This window comes from Cottoperca gobio, chromosome 13 (assembly GCF_900634415.1).
Source record: "Cottoperca gobio chromosome 13, fCotGob3.1, whole genome shotgun sequence".
Classification (NCBI taxonomy): Eukaryota; Metazoa; Chordata; class Actinopteri; order Perciformes; family Bovichtidae; genus Cottoperca; species Cottoperca gobio.
In genome coordinates, this window is record NC_041367.1 from 14,953,661 (window position 1) to 14,976,985 (window position 23,325).

Genomic DNA, 23,325 nt, shown 5'->3' on the forward strand with positions numbered 1-23,325 from the left:
CGTGGATCAGAGACGCTGCGATGGCCGAGAGGGCAAGAGCTAAATGTGTTGCTTCTTTACTAATTTCTGCGTGAAATGCTTCTGGTTTCTTTATGGGGAGCGACATCAGTAAGAACAGTAAGGTGAGTCCATCAGATTCTGTCCTATTAGATTGATTTACATGTCGCTATCACGGATGCAGATGAGCTGTCGCTAATAAATCAAATAACAAATACAAATAAGATGTTTTGTACTACAGGGATTGAATATTGATCATGTACATTGGATAATTTTTCTATAGAATATACTGTAGCCTATATTCAAATGATATCCAATGAGGTATTTTTATCTGGATTTTTGTTTTTATAAAAGCTATAAATGAATGCTTATTGTCGATCCAACGTGTTTTGCATGTGCATAATCCGTTATTAAAGATGTAGTCTTGTGAAAAACAGAGCTATTGATTAGTTAAGTGATCACTGACCTTCCTTTGGACCGGCTGCATGAGGGCAACACATGCTTTGATTTTGTGCTGCGCTGATTCAACTTCAGGTATCATAACATAATAGCATTTCAAAATGTGTATTACTTTGTTATTTTACGGTACTGCAAGTTTTGTTCGTCTCAAAATATGAAGCTTCTGCACATTTTTTTTTATCCAAGTGTTTATGAATGTATGCAGTATAGTATAGTGATATGACAATAGTTGTAAAGTCTTATTTTTGTTATTATATCGTTAAGCAAAACTGCCAGTAGCTATGCCAACTGTGAAGTAAATTGATGATTAAAATTATATTTGCTAAGGAAACAAGTAAGTAGGCCTTTTATGAAATCATCCCTATTAAAGCAGTGGTGAGAGAAATACTCAGATGTTTCATATGAGTAAAGGCTGTAGCAATGTAATCATATTCAAACACAAGTAAACGTTTTGCATTAAAAAGCTTTATTAAGTATAGACATTTATCAGCAACATGTTCTAATAGCGCAAGAATAGATACACATTATTCAGCAGAAGATCCCTTTTCAGATATATTATATATTAAATAATATGGCTATAATTAATTCTGCATAAATATGTAAGCAGCATTGTTGACGTTGTAGCTAATTGAGGCTGGGAAATTAATGTAGTTCAGTATAAAGATTTAATTTAATTTCTGAGTAAAGTATCCCCAAAATGTTAACCAAGTATAGTCCTTGAATAGATTTACCCAACCCATTTTATGGTACTTTAAACCAACTAAAAGAGCACATTTTGAGCTGTTATATCTCGTTGGAAATATACAAAAACAAGTTTTAAAAATACGTAATATTGTCATGGAATATAAAACGTTTATTAATCATCGGTGTGATAAATCTAAGGATATTTGTAGAAGTAATTACATCAGTATAAATTATTTTTTACTTTTCTAATAAAAATACAGTCCCCAAGGTAAATACAGGGCATTGCTGATAATATTATTATTAATGATGAAACAAAGACTAATTTAATCACATTAACAGTTGTGAACATTAACAAACTTCACTCCATTCATAGGAGACGGTGCAACTTGTGCCAAAAACATGTATCTAGATGTAGGACAACAAGTCAGTGCTGCTTTGACAAAAAACACAAATAGAAAGGTCCAAGTTTTATTTTTCAGAGTTTGACTTCCTGTGCCTTTCCATTAAAAGAATTGCGTGACTAAACAATTTAATTTTATATCATTTTAATTGAAAAACATTCATGCACTTTGTAGGAACTTTACATTTACCATAAATGGACAACTCTACCGTTTGGTAGAGGCTCGTAATTTGGGGTCAGTTGAAATGAAAATGGAACTAAGAACTGCAAAACAAAATAGTATATATTTCCAATTTTATTCTGGGTAGGACTATTAAAGGGTTAATTAAATTCCATCCCTTATCACAAAGCATTTTTGCTTATTATCTAGAGAGAGGGACCACCTGCTCGGCATCGACTCAATTATGGATTCCTCTCAAACGTGGGGGCCTACATCTCTCACAGACTCGGACACTCGGCTGTGTTTTCTCGGCCTGTGGGACCGGACGGCAGACCGCCCATCCTCAAACTCCTGCAGCCTCCAGAGGACACAAAGACGACTCCTCCAGCTTTCATCTCCGTCTTTCTGCCTGAGTTCCCACAGCATAACCTCCCTGGACGAGAGCATTTCAAGGTACCACAACAAGAATGTTCAACAGAATTGCAAAGCAAAGAAACATTAAGATAACTTTAGCTACGTTGTTGCTCACAGATCCTGGGCTTCATAGCCAAAGGCTCATATGGACCCATCTTGAAAGTGAAGGACATTTACAAAGAGAAGACCTATGCTGTGAAGGTCAGATCAGCCATAATAATCAGTACTACAACAGCATTATAGAAGAACATAAAATACTTGTTTGTGTAATCATGTCTTCATTATTGCATAGGTTCTACCAAAGTCAGACATCTTGAAGCATGGAGTGCTGGAGCAGTCAAAAGAAGAAGTCATCGTTCAGGTATCACAGTGTAAAACTCTCAGTTGTGGAAAGTACCTACTGTTTTTATAAAGCTTTACTGTTCTTAAAGAACTTCCCTGTTCAGAGCTTTACTGTTCAGAACTTTACTGTTCTTATATAGCTTTACTGTTCTTATAGAGCTTTACTGTTAATAATAATGAGAGGGAGAGCAGACAAACAAAACCTGACATATAGTGTAGACACAAAACAAAGCGCAATCCATATGAAAAGTTTGATGATCCGATGGTGGTGTAGAGGGTCAGAAACAGTATGATCCAGCAGTATATAGAGCTTTGTTGTTCTTATAGAGCTTTACTGTTCTTATAGAGCTTTACTGTTCTTATATAACTTTACTGTTCTTATAGAGCTTCACTGTTTTCTGTAGAGCTTTAATGTTCAGAACTTCCCTGTTCAGAGTTTTACTGTTCAGAACTTTACTGTTCTTATAGAGCTTTGTTGTTCTTATAGAGCTTTGTTGTTCTTATAGAGCTTTGTTGTTCTTATAGAGCTTTACTGTTCAGAGCTTTACTGTTCAGAATTTTACTGATCTTATATAACTTTACTGTTCTAATGGAGCTTTACTGTACTTATAGAGCTTTACTGTTCAGAATTTTACTGATCTTATATAACTTTACTGTTCTAATGGAGCTTTACTGTACTTATAGAGCTTTACTGTTCAGAGCTTTAATATTCTTATAGAACGTTACTGTTCTTATAGAGCTTTACTGTTCAGAGCTTTACTGTTCAGAGCTTTACTGTTCAGAGCTTTAATGTTCTTATAGAACGTTACTGTACTTATAGAGCTTTACTGTTCAGAACTTTACTGTTCAGAGTTTTACTGTTCAGAACTTTACTGTTCAGAACTTTACTGATCTTATATAACTTTACTGTTCTAATGGAGCTTTACTGTTCTTATAGAGCTTTACTGTTCAGAACTTTATTTTCCCGAGCGTTACTGTTTTTATAGAGCTTTACTGTTCAGAGCTTTACTGTTCAGAACTTTACTGTTCTTATAGAGCTTTACTGTTCAGAACTTTATTTTCCCGAGCTTTACTGTTTTTATAGAGCTTTACTGTTCTCATAGAACTTTACTGTTCAGAGCTTTACTGTTTAGAACTTTACTGATATTATATAACTTTACTGTTCTAATGGAGCTTTACTGTTCTTATAGAGCTTTACAGTTCTTATAGAGCTTTACTGTTCTTGTAGAATTTTACTGTTCAGAGCTTTAATGTTCTTATAGAACGTTACTATTCTTATAGAGCTTTACTGTTCAGAGCTTTACTGTTCAGAACTTTACTGTTCAGAGTTTTACTGTTCTTATAGAACGTTACTGTTCTTATAGAGCTTTACTGTTCAGAGCTTTACTGTTCTTATAGAACGTTACTGTTCTTATAGAGCTTTACTGTTCAGAGCTTTACTGTTCTTATAGAACGTTACTGTTCTTATAGAGCTTTACTGTTCAGAGCTTTACTGTTCTTATAGAACGTTACTGTTCTTATAGAGCTTTACTGTTCAGAGCTTTACTGTTCTTATAGAACGTTACTGTTCTTATAGAGTTTTACTGTTCAGAACTTTACTGTTCAGAGTTTTACTGTTCTTATAGAACTTTACTGTTCTAATAGAGCTTTACTGTTTAGAACTTTACTGATATTATATAACTTTACTGTTCTTATAGAGCTTTACTGTTCAGAGTTTTAATGTTCTTAAAGAACTTTACTGTTCTTATAGAACTTTACTGTTCTTATAGAACTTTACTGTTCAGAACTTTACAGTTCAGAGTTTTACTGTTCTTATAGAACTTTAATGTTCTTATAGAACTTTACTGTTCTTATAGAGCTTTACTGTTCATATAGAGCTTTACTGTTCTTATAGAGCTTTACTGTTCTTATAGAGCTTTACTGTTCAGAGTTTTACTGTTTTAATATAACTTTACTGTTCTTATAGAGCTTTACTGTTCATATAGAGCTTTACTGTTCTTATATAACTTTACTGTTCTTATAGAGCTTTACTGTTCATATAGAGCTTTACTGTTTTAGAGAGCTTGACTGTTCAGAAATGTACTTTTCAGAACTTTACTGTTCTTATAGAGCTTTACTTTTTCTTGATAATCCATTTATTGTTTTTCAAGCAAATTACAAATATTAGCTGGTTCCATTTTATGAAATATATTGCTTGTCTTTATCATAGGCCTCTATAATATTACATTAATGAGTTTTATTTTTGGATAATTCTTTGGATAAAAACAAGAAATCTAAGGACATTGCTTTGGGCTCTGGGGAGTCCTGATGCAGTTTTTTTCAGAATTTCAGAATTTCATAGACTAAGAAATGCATCAAGATTAATTAATAATCAGCAGGTTAATCTTTGATGAAAATAATTGTTAGTTGCAGCCCTACTGTACTTATGTACTTAAGTAGGCGAAGTTTTAAAAAAAACCTTTAAATCTGTTCACTCAGAGTACGAGATAGACATTGCTGCTAAAAGTTATGTTTTACTTGCAGTTATAAAGAACGAACAAAGGAAAATGTTTGAATGATGTCTGAATGAGTCAGTGTTGTTCTGTCCTCACTCTTTTTATACAGTTTATTATTTGGATTATAGGAAATTCCCTGTCTATCTCTCACTGTTATATTCACTCTCACGCTGTGTGTGTGTCGACTGTGGAATTGCAGCGGCAGCTCAAACACCCATTCATCCACAATCTGCAGGACTGCTGGCAGACACAGCGCCATCTCTTCATTAGTGAGTTAATAAATATAAGCGATTGCACAGTTCAACCCCTCTTCCCTTCTACTATCCTTATTGTGTTTCAAAGGACCCCCCACCCCCTTTTTGGTCCCATAGTAACATAAAGTAGACTGTTGTAAGACAGTGCTGCATCTTTGAGGCTGAATACAAATCACAGTGAATATTGAAGAGGTACACTGCCATCTAATGAGAGTGCTGGGTAAAGCTCAGATGCTGCACTGCCTGCATGGCTTTCCAGTTATTACCAACTACAATCATAAATGTAGACTTATTTATCCATCCAAAGTGGTATTAAAAGATGTAACAAGACATGTGATGTGATGAGAAGCATGTGATTCACAAACAGTGAGCAAATCTTTATTTTTTTTTGTGTTTCCTCATTTCTGATTTTTTATTTTTCAGAGAATGTTGGCCTGCATTAACTCAGTTGCTTCTTTCAAAGACATAAGAAGTGTGTGTGTGTGTGTGTGTGTGTGTGTGTGTGTGTGTGTGTGTGTGTGTGTGTGTGTGTGTGTGTGTGTGTGTGTGTGTGTGTGTGTGTGTGTGTGCGCGTGCGCGTGTGCGTGTCATCCTTTGCAGTGTGCGACTACTGCACCACCGGAGACTTGTACACTTACTGGTTACTGAAGGGCCAGTTTGGGGAGGATGAGGTTTGTCTCTTTGCTGCAGAGCTGGGCAGTGCGCTGGGTTAGTGTTCATCAGACTACCAACATTAAGAGTTCATCATGTTGACCTTTAGCATTGACTTCTATTGACAAATACATCATGTGTGAGTTGTATAGTGTATTAAAAAGGGGATTTTAAACTTGGAACTCTTCCTTATCCTCCTTATCTTGTATTTATGTCAAGTATTCTAACTTTCTGATTTTCTTTTGTTATTTCTAGGATTTCTGCATGACTTAGGGATCATACATAGAGATGTGAAGGTATGATGTTTTATATGTGATGTATTTATTATATATATATATATATATATATATATATATATATATATATATATATATATATATATTTATATATGTATATATATGTGTGTATTTATTACTTTTTATGATAAAAAGGCAACTGTTTTTCTTTCAGATGGAGAATATTCTTTTAAGTGATCAAGGTAATGCTTGTCTACATGTTTTACTTCTGACCTGTAAACACATTGTGAGTGTGGTCATTAGATTAGAGTAAATTATTTAACTTTAGTAATCCATAAAGAAGAAAACTGCCACAGTATTAGTAAAATGAACACATATTGCAATAGCACATTAGTGTAGCCACTATATTAAAATGCATTTGATTTCTTAATAACAAAAATGCTGACCATAATATTACTCATAAAATACATGTACACATACAATTCAAGACTCTTCTTTCTAAATCATCCATAGTTTCTGCATGTTTTCTATGATTCAGGTCACCTTCGTCTGTCTGATTTTGGACTCTCGCGGCGGCTGAAACGAGGAGGAAAAGCATTTACGATATGTGGGACGATCCAATACATGGGTGAGATTTTGATTTCATTTTCTCACCTGGAGGGAAATATAATTTTTTGGAGCTACACTATGCTGCATATCGGTTTACCGCATTAGAGCAACATTGGAGCCCCACCTGCGCTTTGTTCCCATTGGATTCAGTTGACCCAGTTGTGACTGTGACACCTGTGTTGCAGTTTACATTGTATGTCTTTGTGATTCCCCTTTTTATTGTCTGAGTCATGTTGATTTGTCATCTAGAGGTTTGTTTTCCTGTTTTGTCCAAACAGCTCCTGAAGTTTTAAGTGGTGGTCCGTACAACCACGCTGCTGACTGGTGGTCTTTTGGCATTATGCTGTTCTCACTGGTGACGGGAGAGGTGAGGGCACATGAACTCAATATTTGTTAGCTTCACATGTGGTATTGTTTCCATTTTCTTAGCATTTTTCCTTTTGCAGTTTCCAGTTCCTGCAGAGCCGGACCACAGCACCATGTTGAAGAAGGTCACACATTTTCCTTATGTCCTACCTGAGACCTTCAGCTCTGCTCTGATCTTACTGCTCACTGAGGTTCGTAAATGGGATGCCCTTCTCTCTGATGTATGAAATATTATCATCATTTGTATCTGTTTCAATTCCTCTTTATCCTTTACAGCTTTTGTGCAAGAGTCCAGTGACCCGGCTTCGTAACCTGGAGTGTTTGAAGATGCAGGCTTTCTTTCGTGGCACTTCATTCGACTCTCTCATCCTTCAAAAGACGCCCGTTAAAGTCATCCTGGAGCTCAGGACTCATCCTGATTGGGCAGCCAAAGCAATGAGAGGCCTTTCATTGGACTACTTTAATAACTTTGACTGCGATACAATTCTCCATTCTCCTGCAACTCCCACTGAAGTGTCTCCTACGTTGACCAACATGGACCTGAGCCCAGCTACAGAACAGACTTGTAAAGCATAAGACTGGACAATGTTTATGAAGAAAACTGGAAGTTGACTGGAAATGAGAAACTGTATATTTTTACTTCTATTTTTATTGCTGTCAGTCTATAACGAAGTAAAGTTGTAAATGATCAACATTATTTGTTGGTAATTTACAGTACTGGAATTCTAACAAATCATCCGAGTGGTTTATCCTTACATTTATAAATGAATGAATTAGAATTTGATAGCAAACATTTTGTGCTCCTTGGTACAGTTGAGATGTATGAGCTGTGTGCATCTATGATTTCTCTGCCCAGCTGGACGTGCCTGGAACACCTCCCTAGGGAGGCGCCCAGGTGGCATCCTTACTAGATGCCAGAACCACCTCAACTGGCTCCTTTCAACGTAAAGGAGCAGCGGCTCTACTCCCAGTCTCTCACGGATGGCTGAGCTTCTCACCCTATCTCTAAGGGAGACGCCAGCCACCCGTCTGAGAATACCCATTTTGGCCGCTTGTACCTGTGATCTCGTTCTTGCATGTGCAATTGACAAATCAATCTCAAAGTTCACTCAGTGGCTGTTTTGGAGCTTGTAGTGAGATCACATGACCTCAGCACATGGAGTTTGCCCAGTTGTCATTAAATTGCAAGATTTTCAAATGTTCATTTTTGTCTTTTTTGAGACTTAAAGTTAATTCTTGACATCAGCAGTTAACTAAACAATCTCACCACAGCACAAGGTTAATTTAATGCCTGCTCTGGAGGTCAAGAACTTTCCATTTCAACTTTAATGTCACAAAAAGTCTTTAAAGTGTTTATTTAAACATCTACAATTTTCTGACACTTTTCCAGAAGAAGAATCATTTTTTCCCAGTTAAAAGATTTTTGAGAGGAGTTTTTTTTACTTACTTTACTTTGAGGGTCAAAGGGCAGAGGGTGTCGCATGCTGTACAGATTGTAAATCCCTTGAGGGAAATTTGTGATATGTGATATTGGGCTACATAAATAAAATTGACTTGACTTGACAAGCTCGTGTGATATAGGCGAAGAATATCTATTGAGTGGACCTTGAGTGGAGATTGTTTGCTTTCAATCTCAAAATCAGTTGCATGAAAATGTGTAATAGTGCAGTTTGCATGACAACTTGTCACTTCCTGTAGACGCTCTCTGAGAAAAGATATACAAAGTATAGTTTTACAAGAGTACGGGTAAGAAGAGAACACATTAATAGGTTTAGCAAATCATCCTTAACCTTCATTAACCAAATTTACAGAACAATGTCCTCCTGTCAATGGTCTGTTTAAAATGTTTTATGCAGGATCAGTGACACCTTGGGTCGACCTATTTTGAGGAGCGTTCACGAACCCATCGAGGACAACCTTAATAGGACAGAAAATTGAGGACCAGATAAAGTATCATCATTAAATGCTTTTAATTAGGTAACAGAGAAAAAAAAATTGAGGGCCCCGGCGGAGGCAGCCACGTATAATTGCTGTTTTTATTGAAGTCATGTATCTATTTAAATCTGTATATTCCTGAAAGGGAGAGCACTGGCTCCTCCTCCTACTGCCTCCTGACATTGAATCCCTCTCAGGCCCTTGTCTTAGACAGGTCCACCATGTCTGTATTGTGGCTGCACAGTGGCAGGTAGTCCAGTGGCCTATATTTAGTTTCAGAGGCACAGTGACCCACAATAGGGAAGAGAGGAGTCCCTTGAAATGCAGGTGGGCCGTCCTGCTGAGCCTAACCAAATAGTAACACTATATAGAACACACAACAGAAAACATGCAGTTTACTGAACGTATAGCTAATACTGCAATGATGCAGATCAACATAATTCAACAACCAATTCAAATTGAAAACATAGAGATGATCCTGTTTAGCTCGCAGATATGTAATTGCATCATTTGATTTATCTTTGTGAGGATTTTAAACCAATCATGGTCTCATACAGTATATAAAATAATCAGCTTCTATATTTGTGAGCCGAGGTAACACGCTCACGACACTTAGACACAAAGTAGAAAAGTCCTTTTTCAAAATGGAAATGATTTAGCTGACCTCATTTTGGTCTAATTTGGGCCATATCACCATGTTCATTTACATTGACTGGAACCTGGAAAATTATATTCTTCACATTCTTTACAGTTCACATAAAGAAGCCACAGAGTGCATGAATTGCTCTGAGACTGAAACCCCCCTGTGAATTGGAGGATGAAGACCAAATTATCAGGAGACTTGAAATCTTCCTCTGGACAAGTTTTTACTAATTAAAATAAAAATAGCACACCATGGGGTATTAAACGCTTAAATTAGATTGCTATAGGGATACAGGATGCTGCTGACAGAATACATTATTTTACAATCAGCCAATGAGTTGACATAGTTAAAACACTAAAGCATGTATAAAAAACTTCAATGTGTAAAAATATTGTTGCTATAGACATCCAATTTACACCAGCACTGCAAGTTTAAAAGCACTAAATTGGGATTTAGTGACTCAAGAAATGTTAAGATGGCCATATCAGCATTAATATATGCATCTGTCTTTATTTAAATAGAACAATGATTCATCAAAAATGTTCTAATTTATATGGGGCAGAGGTGGGTGTACAAGCGCCGCCCAGGGGTGTCGGCTTATAAGGTGTGACACACTTGAGCAGGATACAAACTAAAGCTGACGGAGAGTCTCCAGTCAGTGTTCATCACATCGGTGGACGAGACACAACTGATTTCCATCAGGTGAGAACTTTAACTGCTCATCTCTTTTTTTAATTTAACGTTATATCACTGACTTCAGTGGGTAACTATATGGACCTGCATCAATAGTTAACTATTCACTTTCTTTTAGCAAGTTGGTGTAAACAGAACTTTAATGTGGACAATTAAGAGTATTTAAAGTGGACTTTATATTTTATTCAAAGCAAACAGATCCAAACTGATGCAAGTCAATTTGACATTTGGGATTTTAACTTTTTATGCCTAATGCATCTGTTTCGTACCTCTTTAGACTGTTTCTTATGCTACTTTAACATGTGAATTTAACCTCTGGTGATCAAAAAAAGAGGAAGATCGCATCTTATACATCCTATGATTGACAATCATGGGATGTTAAAATAATCAATCTTTTATTTTTGCTATCAAGTAATTGTGCACTCAAAGTTTACCCAGGCACGTGAGTGATTAGTTTTCCCATTTGTAGAACAGCATCTATAGAAGCTGGTACTTCTGTTGTCACTATATCATACACCCTAAAGCTCTACTCCCTTTGAGAAAGACAGAGGGAGACAGAAATATGGATAAACCTTAAGACATTTTATTTCTTAGCAAACTGCATTGATGGGTAATATTGGTTGTTAATGTGTGATAATACAATCATAAGGTCGCATCTACCAAAGGCTGCAGGACAATCAGTCGCTCGGCATGACGCACCAGTCCCCCACACTCTCCGAGGCGCAAAAGAGGGAGCTACATGAGACTGCTCTACGCATAGTTTCTCCAGGGAAGGGCATCCTGGCTGCAGATGAGTCTGTGGGTATGTAGCACTTTTTCTTTTCTTTAAACTGTAGAAAACATGGATGCCATTAATATTGCACAAAACTGTTCTGTCACTGATAAAGACCATCCAGTCCAAAAGAGTGCATAGTATGGATATTAACATCTCATGTGCATATCATATGTTGATTTCAGGCAGCCTGGCTAAGCGGCTCGCTCAGGTGGGAGTGGAGAACACAGAGGAGAACCGCAGACAGTACCGGCAGATTCTCTTCAGTGCAGACGATCGCATCAACGGCTGCATTGGAGGGGTCATCTTCTTCCATGAGACGCTGTACCAGCACACTGATAACGGCATAGCCTTTGTGAAAATGATCAGGGACAGGGGCATCCTGGTCGGCATCAAGGTATGGCAGTTTAGTACCAAATAATATAAATGTGGAGCAACAAAATCATACCAACCAATGTGGTATTAAGGTTGAATTTCTGATCAAATGTGTATCATCATGGCAATGCATCCTGTACTGATAATTAGTTGTATCTGTATATGAGAATTTCACATCACTTATTTATTCCTTATTCCTCAGGTGGACAAGGGTGTCGTTCCCCTGGCAGGAACTTGTGGAGAAACCACCACACAGGGTAAGACAAAAACAACTTAGTACACAGCTGATATCACTCAAGTCAGCCGCATATTACAAGACAAACTATCAATCGTGTCTAAAAACCTCTTCCACAGGTCTAGATGGACTGTCAGACCGCTGTGCGCAGTATAAAAAGGATGGAGCTGTCTTTGCAAAGTGGCGCTGTGTGCTTAAAATCAGTGACACCAATCCATCCAAACTGGCTATCACAGAAAATGCAAATGTCCTTGCACGCTACTCCAGTATCTGCCAGCAAGTCAGAAGCCAATATTATAAAGCATGTCTATACATGTTTGTGATGCATCTGTATTGTTTTAATAATCTTTCCTTTCTCGGCCAGCATGGCATTGTACCCATTATAGAGCCGGAGATTTTGCCTGATGGAGATCATGACCTGAAGCGCAGCCAGTACATTACTGAGAAGGTGAGTTTCTCTATGTGTGTGGTGTTGTTACTACAAGAGTCAGAAGTGAGACAGGGAGGAAGAAACGTACCTGTCTGCTGTCTCTTTGGGGAAACAATCTGTGTATTGCAGGTCCTGACTGCAGTGTACAAGGCCATGTCGGACCACCATGTGTACCTGGAAGGTACCCTCCTCAAACCCAACATGGTCACCTCTGGACACAGCTGCCCCACCAAGTACAGCCCAGAGGAGGTTGCTATGGCAACTGTCACCGCCTTGCGCCGCACTGTCCCCCCAGCGGTCACAGGTAAGCCAGAGAGAAGATTTTTACACATATATCATTGAAGTTTGCAGAGACAAAATGAAAGTAAAATGATATTGTTTTGTTTCCCACAGGAGTGGCTTTTCTCTCAGGTGGTCAGAGTGAAGAAGAGGCTTCTGTCCACCTCAATGCCATCAACAACTGCCCTCTGGCCAAACCCTGGATCCTAACGTTCTCCTTCGGCCGAGCCCTGCAGGCGTCTGCACTCAGAGCCTGGAGAGGACATAAGGAGAACGAGAAAGCCGCCACTGAGCAGTTCATTAAGAAAGCAGAGGTAGGTCCACCTCTGATTTTCTGCAGATAAATCACATGATCCTGATACTTTACTTTACAACTAATTAGTGTTTGTTTCCTTGTTTAATGTCTTCTCCATCCACAGGCGAACAGTCTGGCCTGCCAGGGGAAGTACACTGGTGGTGATAATAACTATGTCGAGGCCGGCCAGCGCAGCTATGGTTCCTGTCATGCATACTGAGTAGTTTGAGCAACCACGTTTCTATTAGCATTGTGTTTTCTTATATTACCATAACAAGGAATTGTAATGTAGACAATGGATTATTTCAAAATTCGGACACTTATGATGATGTTACATGAAAATAAGTGACAGTATGTTTTCTTATGTTGTCACAAATAATGACAATCAGAAGATGGCCTTGGGTAATAATGCTTGTATTGAATAAAGAGCGTTTGCTTTACTTTTGTTATGTATGTACACAACGCTATTACTGCATTTATTAGGCTAATGAGTTTTGGCGGCAGAGAAATTATGTTGGTTTGTGTTAAAAATTGTGAAAATCACTGAATTTCTGACGTAAAATTCCCCTCCTGTTACGTGGAAGTATCTTGAAGTTGTGCAAAAACGTATTCGTATATGAGTGTGTGTAATTTAGTTTTGTTAGTAACTATACTCAAATAGAAATATTGCACCAGAATTAGCTTCAAGCTAATTTGCCTCTGCAGTCCCTGGATATATAGCACAATCAGCACGGCATGTAACTTACAACACAATGTGATTTTGCGTGTGGTCATTCTGAATAGTATTCTCTAATGGTCTTATAAACATAGTTCAAATGTAAGCATTCAAACAATAAAACTGTTCAGGTTCAGTCTGGTGTGGACATTTTGTTTTGGCCAAACAACAGTGAATGACATGTTTCCTATAAACAAACTAAAGACAGTTCCATATCACATTTGCACCAACAGTTTTAGTCCTCTCCATCAAAAAGATTATATAAGATACAACTTTATTCATCCCGAAGGGAAATTATTTTCCAGCACTCATGTGGGGAACAAATTGGCTAATATATAGGTATGTACAATTTCAAATCAGAAGCACAGATATGAGCAAGGTGAAAATATGTAATTAAATATTGCATCTAAAGTCCTATAATGACACATTATTTTCCTATCCTATAGACCGCGGTGGAAAATAATTAAGAATGAACTAAAGAACTGTAAACAATTATGAGGTACTTGTACTTTATTTGAGTAATACCATTTTATGTGTAGTTTGTACTGTATAACCTGATCTGAAAATGTTATTCACAGAAGAGTAGATTGTATTATAAAATAAAGAAACTGTGTCTATTTCAAGAGCCAGGTCAAAATATGTAATTAAAAATAGCAGGCTATGTAGGATATATATTTATTTTAGGTGCCAGCCTTTTAATTTGTACCTACATATCTTGAATGGAATTATGGCAAAAAACTAAAGATAAATCTTTTGTGACTTTCGTGGCTACATAGGCTGTGGCTCGGGAGTTAGAGTGGTCGTCCAGTTGTCGGAGGATCAGAGGTTCGATCCTCAGTCCCTGCAGTCCCGATGGCCAATGAGTGCGTGCGTGCTCGTGAGTGTGTGAACGTGTCCTACTGACGAGCACCTTGTGTGACATATGTTATTAAAGGGCTTTGTAATCACAAAGATTGGAAAATCGCAATCATTTACCATTTCAATGTTAACAAATGTTTGTCATTCCAAACCTGCCAATTTGGCGGACTATTTCGGAAGGCGGATGTGTCCGGTGTCTGCGGTGTTTCCGGTATTCATTGATGCTTCGGTAAATGAGCACGGTTCTTGGAGGAAAAAAAAGGAGTAGTGGGCGCCTCATGTCTCCCCATTAAATATCCTGCAGATTGCAGCGACAAACGGCGTGCATTTGATTGCTTTTTTCTCTCTGCTCAACGACTTGCAAGCCTGGAGTCTAATCCCGGTTGTGGCTCCGCCGACCGTTTAGGATCTTGCAAACAACAAACCGTTAGCGTAACTAGCGAGTTTCCCGTTAGCTGCCATGTCGGGTGTTGTGCGAGGCCCCGCTGGGAACAACGACTGCCGGATTTATGTGGGGAATCTCCCTCCTGATATTCGCACAAAAGACGTGGAAGACGTGTTTTACAAATATGGGACCATTCGAGATATCGACCTGAAGAACCGGAGAGGGGGTCCGCCTTTCGCCTTCATTGAATTTGAAGATCCCAGGTAAGGAGCTAACGGCGAGGCCAGAGGCAGCCCCATTGTGTGGCTAAACCCACTCGAGTACTACCGTGGGCTCAGACAATTCCCTGGACTCACTATACCTTGTTCTCGTATGGGTGTGCTGTTCCGATTTTGCGTTTAAACGTGTTTCTAAGAGAGGTCTAGCAAATGCGACTAAATACTTGTGTGCCTGTATGTGCACTGCAACCATAATAGTCCATGTAACGTTTGCTAGTGAACAGATACTTTGCATTGTTTCTGATAGTAATTAAATCAGTGCACTAATAACGCTACGCTCGATTGCTTAATTGCAATGTGTTGTGATGAATGACAATATGACTGTCTTTGCACAAATTGAGGCGCACTTGCTGTAGTTGCGTGCACGTCTGCAAGGCAGATTAGAAACCGTATCCAGATCAAACTAGCCGCTAGCATAGTTGACCCCCTCTGTCACTGCATCTTCCCTGCATGTGTGTGATCACTGCCCGCCCTCCACGTGTTAATGTTCAAACCGTACCGTTGTGTTAACAGGGACGCTGATGATGCAGTCTATGGGCGTGATGGTTATGATTATGACGGCTACAGGCTGCGTGTGGAGTTTCCTCGGAGCGGCAGGGGCTCAAGGGGCGGGTTCGGTGGGATCGGAGGAGCTCCCAGAGGCAGATATGGACCTCCATCAAGACGCTCAGAGTACAGGGTCATTGTGTCGGGTAAGCAGTCATTTATTTGCCAAATGTACAGATGTTTTTATTATAATAGAAGCATATCCATTGTTTGCTGTCTGGAGACTCATTTGCTGAATACATCTTTCTTAAGTGTAACTTTTTAAGGGCGTGCACTTTGAGAGGTTGGATCACAACAAACTTTGCAAAAAGTTGAGGTTTTTTTATATGATATGTGTTCTACATTTAGGACTGTACACGAAAATGTAGACCATACAAACGTAACATTATGGATATGTTAAACACTTGGTTTACTAATGGTATTGTCCACCAGTTTCTTTAGTCCAGTCAAAGGGACAAATTCATTTGAAGAACAATCATCTTTATTAATGTGGCGCTTGTATCGTTGGAAATGGATTTGGCAGGAAGTTAATGCAAAGAGGCAGGTGTAAAGTGATGGAACGATATTACTTGTGGTAGTTTTCCCAATTAATCATTTGGTATATAAAATGTGAGACATGTCCATCCCAGTTTCTTAAAGTCTGTCCAAAACCCAAAGATATTCATTTTACTATGATATAAAACAAGAAATGCGTGACTTCTCCATATTTGAGAGGCTGAAAATGGCATTATTGCGTGAAAATGACATAAAGGGGTTATAGATTGTTAAAATAGATGGTGCTTATTTTTTCTGATCGATCGTTGCAGCTCTTTTTAGAAGGAAATATAATGACACATTATACATATACAAAATCTATATATATAACATAATAAATATGCACAAAGTAGTACCGTACACATCCCCATTCATGCCATTGTATGACAGATGATACTTGGCTAAATTTCATACTAAAAAGTAGTAGTGTTATAAAGCACAAAGACAGGATTAGTATTTACTATTTGTGTGTTGAAGCTACAACAGTTTCCACCCGTTTGCATTTCAACATGTCTTCTTTCAACTACAGTCGGTCTCAACAATTGAATGAATTAAAATGCTCTTACATCACCCAATCCTGCAGCGTCTTATTACAGAAGAAATTGTGTAGTTTTTAAATCTGTTGAAGTTTTCACACACAAACTTTCCAAAGCGGGAAAGTTTGCTAACAGAACTTTGGTTGAATGTTTCAGGACTCCCCCAGAGCGGCAGTTGGCAGGACCTGAAGGACCACATGCGTGAAGCAGGCGACGTGTGCTACGCCGACGTTTTCAGAGATGGAACCGGAGTTGTAGAATTTGTGCGAAAAGAAGACATGACCTATGCCGTACGAAAGCTGGACAACACCAAATTCCGCTCGCACGAGGTATGTGTACTGATTTGATCAATTGTCATGGATAATGTTTCTTTGCTGTGTCCAGGTGAGTACTTTAGGAAATGCTACACTGTTTGAAGCACACCTGGCCCTCATTTCTATCCATGGTATTTCCGCCATAGGATGGAATGTTGCCTTTTCAATGTCAAGTTCTCTTGTGTCCGCCAGGGAGAGACTGCTTACATTCGTGTGAAATTAGACGGTCCCCGCAGCCCAAGTTACGGAAGATCACGCTCCCGCAGCCGTGGCAGTCGCAGCAGAAGCCGAAGTCGCAGCCCCAGCCGCAGCCGAAGCAATTCCCGTGGCCGTGGCAGAGGATCGCCCCGCTACTCGCCTCGTCACAGCCGCTCTCGCTCCCGTTCTTAAACCTTTCTACCACTGATGTTTTGCTCTTTTGATGTATACCTTCCTGTTTTTACCTCCTATGAGTTTCTCCAGATGTCAACAATTGATTTTTTAATTTTTGCGTTTCATGTCCCGATGTCCTTGTGGATGAACTTGGTATGTAGATGTACCCCCTCCTCCTCTTTCACCCTTTCTCCTGCCCTCTCCAGCTGCTTTGTCCTTTTTTTGTTTTCTCTCTCTCTCTCTCTCTCTCTCTCTCTCTCTCTCTCTCTCTCTCTCTCTCTCTCTCTCTCTCTCTCTCTCTCTCTCTCTCTCTCTCTCTCTCTCTCTCTCTCTCTCCCTTTTCTTTCTGTCCTCTCAATTTTTGCAACATTGGGAATTGTGCTGTGTTGAACTTCAAAAATGTTGAGCTGTTATAAGCTGCACTCAATGTTTTTGCAAGTATTAAAAATGTTGTTTTATTTTAGTTTGTTTAAAAAAAAAAAACTGCTTCTCTCATTGGAAATGTGGGGTGGGCTGTTTGGACCTGGAGCCCAATGCTTAACTGTATTTTACCCTTCTGTCTTCCTTTAGACATCTGAAGAGAAGGATTAAAGTGATTTGGAATAAAACCATTGTGGAGCACATTTCATTTGTATGGTCAGGATAGGACATTGAGGAGCAATCAGGTCGAGGCAATGGTATGCTTCATATTCCATAAATTGAACGTTTTGATAGGTTGCCATATCATGCATGTCATATTTACCAAAGCCATATGTGCTGTACTTTGTCATTATATACAATTTTGAACATGCTACTCTGGCTTGTGACAGAATATGCAGTCCTAGAGTGTTGTGATGTAAGTGTAACATCTTTGCTGTCAAATGTAAAAGAAATCTGAATCACTACTTTGTTGCAAAAGAGTCCCACTTTTAACTTTTAAATGTCCTCATTGGTTAAAATGTTTTAACTTCAGGGAGTGATAGTTTTTGTGCTCAGTGGCATTTTTTTTTCTTGATCTGACATGAGTGCTCAAAAATTAAAACATTAGGCCCAAAATTCTTGACATTTTATTCTAACAGTCTCCCTCTGATTTTCTTCCTGGTATTTCAAGGTTTTGATTGGAGGAGTGGCTCAGTGGATCCCAATCCTTGGAGCTGGATGAGTGGATCGATTTAGGAAAGGGATAGGCAAGGATGGATGCTCGGAACGGGATCAGTTTTCCAGGATTCAAATGAGTTTGATTTCAGAACTAATTAACAGGAGTCCCAGAGCAACTTTTTTTTTTTTTATTAGGCCCCCCAATGCCTATTTTAAAGTTTTTCAGTGGTAATGGCTTTATTTTACAAGAAAACGAAACTGAGGACCAGGAAGTTGGATCAAAGGATGGAGTCGTAGATGCCTGGTATGAAGGAATTAAAAATTGGGGAGGTTGGGAGGGGGTTTATGTGGGAGTAGTTTGTATGTATTATATTTTGCTTAATCTTGTTTTTTCTCTCTTAGCATTTTCAATAAAACACTTTCAGACAAGGACCCTGTAGTTTGTTTTTCTTTGGAACATAAACCCAAACATTAATTCATGTGACTATTTGCTTGTATAAATGAGTTCAATGTTTTTTTATTCACTTAAGTAAAGCCAGGTATATCGTGTCCTACCGAATGAATAACTACACATTATGAGTAACACTTTAAAGAGTAAACTAAAAATCATATTGGTAAAGCTAAAACTGATGGAGCATGAAATGAGGCTGTTTTATTTGTATAAAGGCCATACTGCAAGCTATGATATAAAACAAACGCCAACACAATTGCAGTGCATATGTTCAGTATTCAAAGCTCCAGTGTCTCAGCTGTGACGACAGCTGATGAAAAACCCTTTACACACAGCCAAATGATACCTACCCACAGCCAAGGTCTCGTTTCCTTTTAGCCCACAGTCAGTGGTGTACACTGTGAATGATGCATTGTGGGATGAAATAAGATGCCGGCAGACAGGAGCTGGAGAAAAACGCTTAGGCTGCAGCTCAGCCAATGGCAGGGAGCAGCATGCAGCAGAGGGGCGGGGAGCTGTTGGAGCACAGCAGAGAGAGCCAACCTACCTACATGCTTATTGTGTAAATCTTTAAAAAGCAATTAGCCGCAGCATCATCTGAACCTTCCCCCCCTGGCTGGGTGAAATACATCTTTTTTTTGGAAAGAAGTGTTTTCATTCGGCTCAAGAAAAAGGTGAGTTGCAGATTCCCTAATGTGAAAAAGATTGACTTGCATGTCTTGACATATTCCTGATTCGAGTTTCTCTTATGATGGTGAGCTTTTTACTGTATTGCCTTTTTGTGTTTCGACTGGTCATGTAGACTGTATTAGCATGGATAACAGCAGCCGTATTTTTGCCTCAGAATTTAAATAATTAGGTATATCTAGATACTTTTGGTCTCCTGATGCAGAAGCTGCTTTTATCCGAAAGTGATTTTGCCAAGTAATTTAACTCCACCTGTATCAAGTTTCGCAGCCAATCTATGCAACACTCAAGTCATCCTTATAGTTAAGAATATATAGATAACAACATGAGCGCGAGTTATTACTGTGAATCAGTGCACATGATAGAAAACGCGGTGCCAAACGGCCGATCTTCTGCGTATCATTGATGTTTTTGCAATGATCCGGCTGGCCTAAACCATCCCCATCACCACGTGCGGTGTTAATTTTCAGTGCAGTGAACGTGCTCCTTTTCTTCCTCAGGCAGGCATCATCATCATCCTCAACCATGACTGACAGGAAAGCTGTGATCAAGAACGCAGACATGTCCGAGGACATGCAGCAGGACGCGGTGGACTGTGCCACCCAGGCCATGGAGAAGTACAACATAGAGAAGGACATCGCAGCCTACATCAAGAAGGTGAGACAGGACGGCAGATTGGATGGATCCTCTGCACGCTTACATCACTGGCACATGATCTGCAAATTCAGAGCCTTTTCTGTTCTCATATCTATTTTTGTTTCAATGAGGAGACAAAGCTCTTATGATCAGGGCCGTAGCCAGGAGTTTTTTTTATTACTGAGGTCACAAGTCCACAAGTTCCCCCCTACACACTGAGTATAACAACATTTTGACTACAGTTTATTTAGATATTTAATATTTTATGAACTCTCAACATGAACATGTTATTCAATTAATCAAACTATATTTGTGTAGCACCTTTCACACTGGTCAGCGCTATACAAAGTGTAAAGCACTTGTGACAAGCTAATAAGACGGCACAAATATACAGTGAAAGTCAAACAAGTAGAGACAAATGTGCCCAAAATATACATTTTGAAAATTTAAACAATTCAACAAGGAAAAAATACAATATATATAAAAAGGCACCTTTTATACAAGAACATTCATTATAAATAATAATTGAATAATGGTCATAAAACATTTATCAAAAGCCAGTCTATAAAGGCAGTTTATGTTTATTCTGGATGCTGTAATGGCCTTTTGAATCTTGTATTTATTGTAATATGCATTTGTTTTGTCCTGGGATCAAAAAAGGTTTACCTTATTTATTTATTGGTCTAAAAGCAGTTAGCCCCCAATTGAAAGTATTCGTCAATTAACAGAATTATAAGCAACTTTTTTGATAATCTATAAAAAAAAAAACTTAACCTTTGCTGGTTGCAGCTTCTCAAATGTGAGGATTTGGATGTCATTTTGTATTCATAAATCTTCTCAAAACGAGTAGTTCAAAGATTTCACCTCGGGGAAATATTAAAGACCATTTTGACATATTTCCTGACAGTTTATACCCCAAATAATTAACTTAGAACATCATCAGCAGATACATTTCTGTAAAAAATTAAAAGTTAGTTGCAGACATTACCTATTTTAAATTGTAGCTGCAGCCTTAGTCATGATATGTGAGGCAGAATTTATAGATTGCTGCCATTGGTTCTAGATTTTCATTTGGTTTTCACTGATCTTCTTCTTTTAACTTTTTTTCAGGAGTTTGACAAGAAGTATAACCCCACCTGGCACTGCATCGTTGGGAGGAACTTTGGCAGCTACGTCACCCACGAGACAAAGCATTTCATTTACTTCTACTTGGGCCAAGTGGCCATATTGCTCTTCAAGTCTGGCTGAGAAGTTTCTGATGGGTGTTGAGGAGTTTTGCTCCCTGAACCTAACTTGGAAATGCACTGGTGGCTGATGTCTCCCATACACTAATAACGACATACCATAATGATGCAAACCCGGCCGTGCGCAATTGCATGGACTATACACTATTTAATATGTATGTTACAGTAAGTTTACTTTTGATAGTTGCCATTTGAATGCAACTAAAGTAGTTTTTGTTGATGCTGTTAAATTTTAGGTTGTAAAAGATTTCAACGTGGCCCTTGATTGTATAATAAAGGAAAGCTGTAGAATGTAGTGGTGCATCTGCTTTCCTTCACAAGTGTCATTGCCAGACCCTGTTATGAGACTCCATCTGTCGGTTATAGATGGTTAAATCATACTGCTTGCACCAGTTTAACAATTCATTATCGGCATTTTAACGTGTTATCATGAAAAGAAGTTGATTAATGGGGCAAATAGTCTTTTCACATGATGTGTTACTTCAGGGCCTTCCTTTGGTTTCCATGCGAACAAACAGCATGAGTTCGGTTTATTACTGCTATTTTACTAATTTAAAGAAATTATGTTGTCTGTACATGCAAATGCAAAACCTTTAATGGCTTCAATTTGGATTTAAAATACCATATCCAACGGATTTCAGAAAAAAGATATCCCAACATCTAACACACTTGACATTTTGGAACCAACACAAGCCAGTGCACACATTTCCAGGGATATTTAGTTTTGTCAATTTCACTGTGAGGGACAATAGAGCAAATAAAGTTCACAAACCTACATAAGCCTGTAATGTCGGAGTAATAACACCACAGACTGGTTACCAAACTACCAACTCACCTATCTAGACTTCAGTCTTATAATCCTGTGTTTCTGCATGTTTGGAGGATAATAACCACACTTTCTTTAACTGTCATCAAACACAAATGAAAGCTCATCTTCAAGCTAAATAATTTATTTAACTTTTGATTATGTAGATATTGGACTGAGCCGATGTAAAGCAGTGTTAGGAAGGTGATTTAGAACATCTGCCGTCAGCTCTACCAAGGCTCCCAACACCCCTGTGTTTCAGATGGTCGTGTCGTCTTGTGTGGCTCGTGAATCTTGCAAGTTGCATTTACCCGCAAACTTTATTTTTGCATTGCCAGTGTACTGCGAGACATGCAGGAAAGACGAAGCATTAATGAGTTCTTCTTTAAGCAACTGCAAGGAGGCGTTTCTCTTGTCTAGCACACTGATTTGGGGTTTTAATTTTGTCATGTCAGAATATTTAGTTTGAAAGGCAATGTATAATGTTTGGATTCTTTAAGAGGGCAGATTTGAAGGATTTAGTCCACGTAGTTGGATGACACCACACATTTCTCGTTTGGTGTTAAGACTAAATGTTTTCAGTTGCTCTCTCCCTTAATCCAACTTTGGGTGAAATGTGTATCTCTCAAGTGTTCGCTTGGATTGACATCGAGGGAAGTCTTCCTAACTATTGTCAATGTAAAATGATTTAGTATTGTTTTCCTCTGGCATGTATTTTTGCTGTGTATATGTAGGAGCCGTTCCAATGCTGTTCGATTTGCACAAAACGTGTGCCTGTCATTGCTCTCAACTGTAACCGACTTGAGTACAATTGCACTTCATTAGAGTTATCCAGTAGGTTGCTACAGAACCAAAATCGTATAAACTCGATAAAATAAAAATTAATTGTTGACTTATTACACTGTGGCCTTTTATTTTGTCGTTTCCCCTTGCTTAAAACATAAGTTGATTGGTGGACAGATAATAAATCATTAACACTATTAAGAATGAATAATTCACTTAAAGGAAGTAGTTTTGGGACATTTTGTGAAATACACCTATTCACTTTCTTGCCAGTAGTCATGTTTGAATATTAAATAGGAAGCTAGTGTAGCCTATTGGTCCAATGGTTAAAAGATGTTTATGTTTTTGAATTTTGTAGCAATTAAACAAACAATACATGT

General features: G+C 38.4%; 4 protein-coding genes across 7 annotated transcripts; all 4 read left to right on the forward strand.

Annotated features, from left to right (window-relative positions):
* Nucleotides 1-92: 92 nt before the first annotated feature.
* On the forward strand, nucleotides 93-7,969 carry rskra (ribosomal protein S6 kinase related a). Its single transcript, XM_029446511.1, has 12 exons — nucleotides 93-122; nucleotides 1,911-2,153; nucleotides 2,232-2,315; nucleotides 2,407-2,475; nucleotides 5,151-5,220; nucleotides 5,806-5,913; nucleotides 6,112-6,152; nucleotides 6,307-6,334; nucleotides 6,631-6,720; nucleotides 6,980-7,068; nucleotides 7,148-7,258; nucleotides 7,344-7,969. Exons 1-12 carry the CDS (start codon nucleotides 93-95, stop codon nucleotides 7,641-7,643), a joined length of 1,263 nt encoding a protein of 420 aa, XP_029302371.1. The 3' UTR covers nucleotides 7,644-7,969.
* A 2,317-nt stretch (nucleotides 7,970-10,286) lies between these two features.
* Nucleotides 10,287-13,483, forward strand: aldoca (aldolase C, fructose-bisphosphate, a). 2 transcript variants are annotated; one of them, XM_029446264.1, is made up of 9 exons: nucleotides 10,287-10,347; nucleotides 10,988-11,140; nucleotides 11,296-11,507; nucleotides 11,688-11,742; nucleotides 11,840-12,000; nucleotides 12,085-12,168; nucleotides 12,280-12,454; nucleotides 12,544-12,743; nucleotides 12,849-13,483. In XM_029446264.1, the coding sequence occupies exons 2-9, from the start codon at nucleotides 11,029-11,031 to the stop codon at nucleotides 12,942-12,944; spliced, it is 1,095 nt and encodes a 364-aa protein (XP_029302124.1). In that variant the 5' UTR covers nucleotides 10,287-10,347; nucleotides 10,988-11,028; the 3' UTR covers nucleotides 12,945-13,483. The 2 variants fall into 2 exon arrangements, with proteins under 2 accessions (XP_029302124.1, XP_029302123.1); XM_029446263.1 differs by having other exon boundaries at nucleotides 11,840-12,168.
* Nucleotides 13,484-14,493: 1,010 nt separating this feature from the next.
* srsf1a (serine and arginine rich splicing factor 1a) lies at nucleotides 14,494-18,765 on the forward strand. 3 transcript variants are annotated; one of them, XR_003833265.1, is made up of 5 exons: nucleotides 14,494-14,945; nucleotides 15,474-15,652; nucleotides 16,733-16,905; nucleotides 17,083-17,939; nucleotides 18,353-18,765. XR_003833265.1 is itself a non-coding variant. In XM_029446268.1 (4 exons), the coding sequence occupies exons 1-4, from the start codon at nucleotides 14,758-14,760 to the stop codon at nucleotides 17,278-17,280; spliced, it is 738 nt and encodes a 245-aa protein (XP_029302128.1). In that variant the 5' UTR covers nucleotides 14,494-14,757; the 3' UTR covers nucleotides 17,281-18,765. The 3 variants fall into 3 exon arrangements, 2 of the variants coding, with proteins under 2 accessions (XP_029302128.1, XP_029302129.1); XM_029446268.1 differs by having other exon boundaries at nucleotides 17,083-18,765; XM_029446269.1 differs by having other exon boundaries at nucleotides 15,528-15,652; nucleotides 17,083-18,765.
* A 537-nt stretch (nucleotides 18,766-19,302) lies between these two features.
* On the forward strand, nucleotides 19,303-23,061 carry dynll2a (dynein, light chain, LC8-type 2a). The gene is made up of 3 exons (XM_029446270.1): nucleotides 19,303-19,464; nucleotides 19,978-20,134; nucleotides 21,224-23,061. Exons 2-3 carry the CDS (start codon nucleotides 20,003-20,005, stop codon nucleotides 21,359-21,361), a joined length of 270 nt encoding a protein of 89 aa, XP_029302130.1. The 5' UTR covers nucleotides 19,303-19,464; nucleotides 19,978-20,002; the 3' UTR covers nucleotides 21,362-23,061.
* The last annotated feature ends 264 nt before the right edge of the window (nucleotides 23,062-23,325 follow it).

What these genes read in the sequence shown, in the direction of transcription:
- srsf1a (XM_029446268.1), top strand. Translation starts at nt 14,758, where the DNA reads ATGTCGGGTGTTGTGCGAGGCCCCGCTGGGAACAACGACTGCCGGATT. An exon ending in GTACAGGGTCATTGTGTCGG is followed by an intron (nt 15,653 to 16,732) that starts GTAAGCAGTCAT and finishes TGAATGTTTCAG; the next exon opens with GACTCCCCCAGAGCGGCAGT. An exon ending in CCAAATTCCGCTCGCACGAG is followed by an intron (nt 16,906 to 17,082) that starts GTATGTGTACTG and finishes TGTGTCCGCCAG; the next exon opens with GGAGAGACTGCTTACATTCG.
- dynll2a (XM_029446270.1), top strand. Translation starts at nt 20,003, where the DNA reads ATGACTGACAGGAAAGCTGTGATCAAGAACGCAGACATGTCCGAGGAC. An exon ending in TCGCAGCCTACATCAAGAAG is followed by an intron (nt 20,135 to 21,223) that starts GTGAGACAGGAC and finishes ACTTTTTTTCAG; the next exon opens with GAGTTTGACAAGAAGTATAA.
- aldoca (XM_029446263.1), top strand. Translation starts at nt 11,029, where the DNA reads ATGACGCACCAGTCCCCCACACTCTCCGAGGCGCAAAAGAGGGAGCTA. An exon ending in GCATCCTGGTCGGCATCAAG is followed by an intron (nt 11,508 to 11,687) that starts GTATGGCAGTTT and finishes CTTATTCCTCAG; the next exon opens with GTGGACAAGGGTGTCGTTCC. An exon ending in TGGAGAAACCACCACACAGG is followed by an intron (nt 11,743 to 11,839) that starts GTAAGACAAAAA and finishes CCTCTTCCACAG; the next exon opens with GTCTAGATGGACTGTCAGAC.
- rskra (XM_029446511.1), top strand. Translation starts at nt 93, where the DNA reads ATGGGGAGCGACATCAGTAAGAACAGTAAG. An exon ending in ACATCAGTAAGAACAGTAAG is followed by an intron (nt 123 to 1,910) that starts GTGAGTCCATCA and finishes CTTATTATCTAG; the next exon opens with AGAGAGGGACCACCTGCTCG. An exon ending in AGAGCTGGGCAGTGCGCTGG is followed by an intron (nt 5,914 to 6,111) that starts GTTAGTGTTCAT and finishes TGTTATTTCTAG; the next exon opens with GATTTCTGCATGACTTAGGG.